Genomic DNA, 9,568 nt, shown 5'->3' with positions numbered 1-9,568 from the left:
ATATCACACAAAGAGTACCGTTTTTCTGCAGATATCAGCATGAACACATTTAATAATAATTTTATGCAAGTTCAGTAAAGCAATAAGTGACTTACGTTTTAGACATAATAATGCCTGTTTTTGCTCAATTTTGCTAACGAATATTGTTCCAAACAAAGATCACAGCACTGTTTTGCGTCACTGAGCAATGGTGTTTACTTATTGAATGAATCCGCTTTTTGAACGAATCGGTTGAATAAATGATTCAGTGATTCACTCATTAACACAATCAAATGCTTTGTTTTTAATTTGGTTTGGTTTTAATTTCACATTTCCACTGTTTTTCTCATGTTTTAAATTATTTCAAATATCAGTATTCAACGTTTTATGTTAAAGGGGTCCTATTATGCTTTTTCACTTTTTCAACTTTAGTTAGTCTGTGATGTTGCTGTTTGAGCATAAAAAAGATCTGCAAAGTTACAAAGCTCAAAGTCCACTTCAAAAGGAGATATTTTATTTAATAGAAATCACATTTCAAAAACTACAACAAACGACTCGTTTGGACTACAGCGCATATTTTCTGGGATTTGTGATATCACAAATATCGACGAATGGGACGAGACCTGGTTGAGCTGCACTAGAGAAGGCAATGAGTGTTATCACTATGTCGGAGACACGCTAGTTTTCCCAAGGCAGACGAACTTAGAGTGGTTACAATCATCTGGGTTTAAATTGCACTCAAATTGATTTGATTTTGACGCAATATTTACACTGAAGCTCGCAGGAGACTATGGTAAGGGGCATGACATTTCCTAACCAGGCGCCGGTAACCAAGTACCGGATGAAGTGCTTCTTATTCTTACCCAAAAATTATCAGTATTCAACGTTTTATGTTAAAGGGGTCCTATTATGCTTTTTCACTTTTTCAACTTTAGTTAGTCTGTGATGTTGCTGTTTGAGCATAAAAAAGATCTGCAAAGTTACAAAGCTCAAAGTCCACTTCAAAAGGAGATATTTTATTTAATAGAAATCACATTTCAAAAACTACAACAAACGACTCGTTTGGACTACAGCGCATATTTTCTGGGATTTGTGATATCACAAATATCGACGAATGGGACGAGACCTGGTTGAGCTGCACTAGAGAAGGCAATGAGTGTTATCACTATGTCGGAGACACGCTAGTTTTCCCAAGGCAGACGAACTTAGAGTGGTTACAATCATCTGGGTTTAAATTGCGCTCAAATTGATTTGATTTTGATGCAATATTTACACTGAAGCTCGCAGGAGACTATGGTAAGGGGCATGACATTTCCTAACCAGGCGCCGAGTGCCAAGTACCGGATGAAGTGCTTCTTATTCTTACCCAAAAATACAAAATGGAAGAAAGGGTTCAAACTGAACACAATCTTGCTACTCAAGCTGTGTATGAACGTCTTTTATATATATTTATTTGCATCTTTTCCATTTTGCCTTTACTTGTACTTTTACTTTCAATTCTTAAGTACGTTTAAGATTTTAAAAATACTTTTCATACTTAAGTACAATAAATATCACATACTTTAAGACTTTTACTCAAGTAATATTCTAAACAGTGACTTCAACTTCTACCAAAGTCATTTTCTGGTAAAATAGCTGTACTTTTACTTGAGTATGGCTTTCAGGTACTTTATACACCACTGCATGTGCTGTATGTGTGCATTGTACGTGCTCAGGGTCTTCCTAAAAATAGATCATGGGAATGTGGCATCCTTGCCACTCACTCATCACAGTTCATATGGAGTCCAGCGCTCATGAGTGTGGTTACTGTTGAGGCTGAACAACAAAGCCTGACCTCTCATCCTCAGAACAAAAATAAGGATGTTCTTGCATTACAAATGTACATTGAGATTTTTGTTTGTAACAGGTTATTGCACAATACTGGAGCATCAGTCTCGGCGATTAGTCCAAGAGATGCTCTCAGTGATGGTCCACACCTTCTGTAAGTGCTGTTTTGGACTGCAAGACTGGAGTTTGGCTTTGCAGCTCCAAACTCTCCCTCTCCCTTGATAGAACCGTCAGCACTGAGACCTGAGCCAGGGCACAGTCTGATCTCTGCATCTTGGCTCTCATAATGTCTTCTGACATTGCTAAGAGCCAATGGGTCAATGACTAATTAGTGTCCAAGATAAAGAAGATGATGTAAAAAAAAATCTAGTTCTAATCTTAAGAGTCTTCTCTTCTCTCTCATGATGGTTTCATATGGTTAAGAAAAAATCTATTTAACAAAAAAAAGTTTAAGTTGCAGTTACAGTTACAGTGAAAAATATGAAATGGTATAATCAAAAAGAAAAAAAAATATTTTCCTTAAACCTCAAACACATGTATGCATCTTAATTATTACTTTCAAAAATGTTTTTAAATATATTTTTCAAATGTCCTCATTTATTAATTACTAAATATCATTGTTTTTGGTAAGTCGCACTGCATGACAATTTGCAGCCTAAACTAAATTTAAAGAGATTTATGGACCCTGACACACAGTCATGCAGGAGTCCTGTCTACTATATAATTTCCTGCTTTGTTTTGTTTTTTTCCCCCCGAAGCTTTACTTTCTCTTGCAAAACTTTTTTTTTATTGAAAGAATATTGCGTTCCCCAGAGAAACTTTGCATTCACTTGCAAAACATTTGCGTTCCCCCGAGAAGCCTTGTAATTGCCTGGAAAACATTTTTGTTCTCTCACAAGACTGTTGCATTCACTTGTAAAACATTCACATACTACTGAGAAGCTTTGCGCTCACTCACTCGCAAAACATTTTAATTCTCTTGCAAAATGATTGCGTTCCCCAGAGAAACTTTGCATTCACTCGCAAAATGTCCGCATTTACTTGCAAAAATTCGTGTTTCAATGAGAAACTTTGTATTCAGTCACAAAAAAGTTGTCCAAGAGAAGTTTTTTTCTTTTGTTAAACTTTTTTGTTCTCTTGAAAATAATGTTGTGTTCCCAAATTTTGCGTTCACTCGTAAAACATTTGCGTTCCCCCAAGAAGCCTTGCAGGTGCTTGCAAAACATTTTTGTTCTCTCGCAAGACTATTGCATTCACTTGTAAAACATTCACGTTCTCCTGAGAAGCTTTGCGTTCACTCTGTCGCGAAACGTTTTTATTCTCATGCAAAACTATTGTGTTCCCCTGAGAAACTTTGAGTTCGCTTACAAAGCACTGAAATATAGAACGCAAACATTTCTTGGGTGAACACAATACTTAGTGAGATAACGCATGATCATTGAAATTTTTTTACCATGTCATGTTTTGGCTGTTTCCTCTCCATCTATTTAGCTGCGGCATTGAAGTGTTTAAAATGACTTAAAGCTGCTCAACAGTCTGTCCCAGAAGGCTAGTGACTGCAGCGGAGATGGGATTGTGTCTATGTGTGTATGTAGGTCTGTGGAGTATTGATTGTTCATGACTCATAACAATATGTCTTGTCAGTATCCACACACAAGCAGAGCAGAAGCCCCCCATTGCGACCTCTGTGCCCCACTTAAGGGGTTGCCATGACAACTGACCTTTCAGCCTGTGGTCCTGCGGTTTTTAAGTATTTGTTCGTCGTGTGGGTGCGTTTTGGGCTGATGGTTGAGTGGCCCCGTCCCCCGGGAGGACGGCGGTGCATTAGGCCAGAGATGGCATAAACAATTAGAGCTTGGCATCAAGTAGGGGTGTGCCATATCATACCATCCACTCTAATACCGGTATACATTGATAAAAAAGTGTCATATCGCGATATCAATGATATAGCGATGCGATGACGAACGGCGGATATACGTCCCTACCGCGTACAACAACAACACCACAAACCCAATAGGTGTGTTCGACTTGAAGCAGCACTGCGCAGACTGATCGGTGTATGACATCAAAGTATCACAAGAGCAGTTCTAGAGCATATTCGAGCGCACACTTTTACCGTCAAAAATAGGCGAGGCGCATATCTTTAGTGAAGCAGCACGGAGAGCCGCTTTTGGAACGCTTCTGAAACGTGCTGCGGCGCCGCTGGTGTAAACACAAGCATTGACTATAGTGGCCACGTCTGAGCCGTAACGCACCGCAGACACTGCAGTGTAAATTAGGGGTAAATAAGGGGTAAGTCACTCTCACGGTATTTTGACGTCATACTTCGGTCTGCTTAAAGTCGAACACACAGCTGCTGCTGCCACCTTATGACAATAGATTTACACTTGGAATCAGGTAGTCTGTCATCGATGACAGTAGCTCATTGGAAAAGGATGGAAAATGCCCTTCATTTTGTTTGCAATAATAAATGCTGCTGCCTGCCAGCTGGAATCACCAATAGAATGTTGTTCCATGTTTGTTTTCTATATCGTCATAAATATCGTTATCGCAAATATTCTTGAAATATCGTGATATAATTTTGAGGCTATATCGCCCACCCCTAGCGTCAAGTTTTCCAAGAAACACAATCTGACAGTGTCTTTCAAAGCAGAAGATAATCACATTATCAAGAAGAGGCATATCCAGACATATGGGTGGCTGATACTACTTGTTTTTTGTTGTTGTTTTTGTTCAGACTTTTATCTATGTAATGAAGCAATAAGCCATAACATGCCACTCTTTACTGTGATTTAACAGTAAAAAAGTGATGGTAAGGGGCATGTAGGCATAAATGTTCAACGCATGCATTTACTTAATATGTCAAAATTAAATCTTGAAAGCAATGTTTATTAGTGCATATTATACCATCAAAATAATTTTTCCACCATTTCGGCCCAACTGTGTTTTTGGAGACTCCAAATCCAATCAGTTCTTGATGTGTGTGTGTGTGTATGTGTGTGTGTATATATGTATACATATATATATCATTTCCCCCCCTTGTTGAATGTATCATTTTGCCTAGAAATATGTCATATTTCAGTAGTAAAAATGATTTTGGAGATGTTGACCAATGTGTGACAGTAGTTTAACAGTCTGTAGTCTGTTTACAGTTCCCAAGAGAAAAAGCAAGCTGCATTAATATAATGCATTAATGCCCACCCACTTTTTCAGTAGCCTTGGTTCTGCAAATATTTTTTCTATTAATTTTTCCATAAGGATCTTTAAAAAGTCCTAAATAAAAGTTATAAGCCGTGAACCAAACCAACCAGCTATGAGGTCATAAGATTACAAAATTAAAGTTGGCACAAAAAAGCAAAAATCAGACAAAAACATAAGGGTATATGCCTGTATAATTAACAGCCTCAATAAGGAAAAGAACTACAATCCCATGAAGCATTGCAAATGACATAAACTAAAAATGGTGGAGAAATATAAAACAATTGATTTAAAATATGAATTGTGTATATACTGTATATAAACACAAAATATGAATATATACACTGCTTCATTGGATGGCTGCTGAGGAATTCTGCTCTTAAACATGATTATTTAATAAATAAAAAGCATATACCATTGATTTTAACAGCCTTATAGCTCACGGCAGGTATGTTTTCAAAGGTTTTGGGGATTTTTAGTTCAAGAACCCGACTGTTACATTAGAATTAAATAAACGGCTTCAAATGTGGCTCAGCAAATCAAAATTGGAGTTGTGTTGTTATACAAATAGTGTAAGAGTAAAGCAACATTTACTGACATTTAAATCTGAGCATCAAAATGGTCATTATAGTGTGACTATCCATGTGTTTGTTCAGACTTCCTCACAGATAAGATACAAATTTATGATTTTGAGCTTCAATTTACCAGAGACAAAATTGTTTTTGACCGAAAATTGAGAGAATTTCATTAATGTTGCAGTACAGCGATGGCAATACTGTGGTACGTTTTGATATTTACCGAATTAGAGAAAGATTACTGTGTGATATACAGTATACTGGATATGTGTGCAAGGCTGCAAGCAGAGCCACACACATGCTTGATGCCTGGACTCCTCTCGGCCCTGCTTGAGTTAGCTAACGTGATAAATCTAAGTAACAGAGCATGTTGTGTGGGAGGATGAGCTGTGGAGGGAAAACCTCAGACGTCTCAACAGTTTCTTCAATGCACTAACTCTGGTGAGCTGAGTAAGAGCAATAGCTTTTAGCTGGAATCTAAACTGGATTAAGAAACCTTTTAGATAGTGTGAGATTATATATGTCGTCATGCATTTATGAAATTGATGTTCATAAAGGTGTAACCTAATCTCAGAGCACGCCTGCTGCAGAGAGAGATAGTGTGAAGATGTAAATTGATACGGTTTTTCTATTGTCAATCTATATTGGCTACAAATAGGCTCTGGGATCAACTGTAGGTCATTGATGTTAAAGAGGCAACAGCATAATAAGAGATACTTCCCTTTGCAATCAACTAAATACAGTTTAAAAGCCTCTATCGAACCTGAGTGCACATCTATATAGAGGGTGACTGATGGCAGATACTTACTGTTTGCTAAGGCAATGTTCCTGGTTCGGTGTTATGACATTTTTTGTCTGTGCATTAAAATTAATGACTTGACTTTTTTTCTGAATTCAGAAATGTGTCTATTTTTTGGGTGGCATAAAGTCAACTTGCAGTGTCAGTTTGGTATGGTATGACTGCCCTGATATGGCAATGAAGAAAAATATTTCTTTAAAAAAAGAAATGTTTTAATCTTCATGTTGTGTTCTGGTCATTTTGACCAGGTTTTCAGGTTGAAGCAGGTTTTCTTTTTCCTGAAAATGTTAGCTGATGTTATCATATTGGACAAAAACTAAATGACTTTGCTCACGCAGGGTATAACAACTGCCCCAAATTATTATTTTTGTACTTTTGTATTTTTCCACACCATGTTACATTTGTGGTACTCCTGGTCAAAAATGGCTGGTGTATTATTACCAAATATTGGATTTAATCTTTTTTTCTCATTCTTTAATTTAATCTTTTTTTGAATGGTTTTGTTTATCCTTTGATAAAACACATCAGTAATGACTTTGACTTATCTGTCATCTAATGAGTAATGTGTTTCTTGTGTCTTTGCAGGGCGAATATCGATGAAGTTGAGACTGATGTTGTGGAAATAGAAGCCAAGCTGGATAAGGTATGAATAAACTCTGTTTGAAATAACTTGATTTCATTTGATCAGTGTCTTCTTTGCCTTGTTTAATTGAGACGTTTGAGGTAGGGATGTTAATTTTAACCAGTTAACCGACCATAAAAATTTTGACGATTAATACAATCAGTTAAATGGTTTTAAAAGTTATTCAATTATTTATTTTTTCAGTAATTTATCAAAGTATTTAAAAAGGTTTGCTGTATGGTTAAAATATGCTACGCGTATAAACAAATGTGTTTTTGGAAAAAACATAAGTTGCATTTTATTGTTTCATTCAGAAATAGGCCTAATGCCGATGCGAGATGTTTACAAACATTATAATAAACACCGTAAACATAGCTAGGCTATTTTAGTTCCCCTTACTCCACAACAAATCCTTTCAATTGACAGTATTTAGAAAATAACAAAAATGTTAAATGTAAGAAGCTATATCTATATAAACGACAAGCCAAAACAAATTCATTTAGGTTCAAACGAGACTGAAACCAACGTTGGGTCTCTCGTTCCACACAAAATCAAATGTTTCCGTATTCGCGATGTATTTGAATGGCAAATTATTATTTATTATGTAGCCTACTTCACTTGCGTTCCAATATCCAATATGTTTTGTATAACATCACGGCGGTGCGGTGATGTAAAGATCAATCCACTGAAGGCGAGCGTAAGTGAGAACCCAAGTGCAGTTTATTTACAGAGTGATCCAAACAATAATCCGAGACACAGACTTGACTTGACATGAACCCATGACGGAAAATGTCCTTTAACGCCACATCATTAAAATCCACCTGGTGACAAAGTCCACAAAAGTCCTCCACATAGTCCTCTATGGCTCAGTTTCCTTGATGGAGGCGTGAAACTTCTGGGTTCATTGTGCTGGTCGTGTATTCTGTAAAGATCAATCCACTGAAGGAGAGCGTAAGTGAGAACCCAAGTGCAGTTTATTTACAGAGTGATCCAAACATCCAAACAATAATCCGAGACACAGACTTGACTTGACTTGACTTGACTTGAACAGACATAGCATGAGCAGACTTGACATAAACAGACTAGACTCACCAACAGCGGGTTAAATACATTCAATACACGACAAAGGCACAATGGGAACATGAAGGCTACTTATAGCAGACAAGGAGGGTCACATGACATGAACAAACCAATGGGGAACAAGACACATGACTAAGATTACCAATCAGAACATGACACATACACAAGGCAGAGAGACATGAGGCAAGGGAAGCATGACACTAACATGGACCATGAAACAATTACAAAATAAAAGACATGGAAAACATGAACATGAAATAAAACACCACATTACAGGTGATAACACTCAAAGGCACAGATTTTACTACATATTTATTTTACTACATAGGTTTTTTTCCATATGTTTGACTGACTGTATTTTAATATGATAATGAACAGGCTGCATTGTCAAGGTAATGCTTAACTGTGTGTGAAGTTTTTTTCCTTCTAACAGTAGAAGAAACTACTCATTTTAGTCATAAAGATAATCGGAATTGTAAAAGGTTTGCCTTTATTTGTGTACATTCACAATAAAAACAAACCTTTGTGCTTTTGTAAGATTAAGCCTAAAGAAAAATAGGATGCCGCTTTCTGTCGTTTCCTTTCGCGCAGCACAAAAATGAACCGAAACTCTTCATACTAGGCTACTTGTTGCACAGTTTTTCTTTCCTTTTCTTCATTTATTATTTAAGTAAAAATATGTTTCTCGTATATCAACATTTATTTGTTCGTCGGTTGTCGGTTAGGAAAAATAACCAAAATGAACATCCCTAGTTTGAGGCCTTCTTAATGCTCAGCTAACTAAGCACTAGCGCATTACTGCCTGGATAAAACAGCATTACAAATGTGCACCGAGCTCAATCCCAGCTCGTACGCCATACAGGATTAGGGGAATTCGAGAGAGAAGTCCATTTAGCATTAGGATGCTGAACATTTGCGTCAGGGAACTGCAGTCTAGCAGGTCTTTGCTGCTTCAGGGTAACCAGGTACAAGGGCAATCTACTCATTATTGCACGTCTATCACAATTTCAAAAACCCCAGACTTTTAATAAGCATCAAATTAGTGTAAGATGCTCAAATAAAAGCATTAAAGGTTGCACAAACTGATTGCAAGATCATACAGCCCTTTGACAGACAGATATTCAACAAAGCTTTCATTGGCTAAGCTAGCATATCGATATTCTTGAAATGTATTGTTGAAGGCCTTAAATTGATAACAGAAGTGCTGCTTTGATGGCTGAAATAAAGATAATTCTTCTCAAAGCAGCTTTTAGCGTGCTAGCATTCACTGAGAATAAAGCACAACATGCTAGAGAGTCGTTTAATCTCTTCCTCTGCTGCTAAAGTTGTAAATAATAATGAATAAAACAATATTTGGGTTCTTGAGCTGTAGGACTGCATTACATATTAACATGTTAGTTAACTCTTTTGAAATTTCTCCTCTGTTAGCCTCATACAGGCTGATTCAGAGCAAATATCCCTGTTGAAAAAACAGCATATGCTGGTTAG

General features: G+C 36.9%; 1 protein-coding gene and 1 pseudogene across 1 annotated transcript in view; one reads left to right on the top strand and one right to left on the bottom strand.

The window, feature by feature from the left end:
• Positions 1-2,106, bottom strand: part of LOC107555989 (tRNA pseudouridine synthase-like 1) — a 78,490-nt pseudogene extending 76,384 nt beyond the window's left edge.
• A 3,664-nt stretch (positions 2,107-5,770) lies between these two features.
• LOC107555988 (arf-GAP with coiled-coil, ANK repeat and PH domain-containing protein 3-like) overlaps positions 5,771-9,568 on the top strand; it is a 5,302-nt gene continuing 1,504 nt past the window's right edge. The window contains exons 1-2 of the mRNA XM_016238952.1: positions 5,771-5,784; positions 6,964-7,021. Of these exons, the coding sequence (XP_016094438.1) occupies positions 5,771-5,784; positions 6,964-7,021 (72 nt within the window). The remainder of the gene's footprint in view (positions 5,785-6,963; positions 7,022-9,568) is intronic.

Source organism: Sinocyclocheilus grahami, unplaced genomic scaffold (genome assembly GCF_001515645.1).
Source record: "Sinocyclocheilus grahami isolate Dianchi unplaced genomic scaffold, SAMN03320097.WGS_v1.1 scaffold552.1, whole genome shotgun sequence".
NCBI classification, from domain to species: Eukaryota; Metazoa; Chordata; class Actinopteri; order Cypriniformes; family Cyprinidae; genus Sinocyclocheilus; species Sinocyclocheilus grahami.
This window is presented reverse-complemented; position numbering and strand designations above follow the sequence as displayed.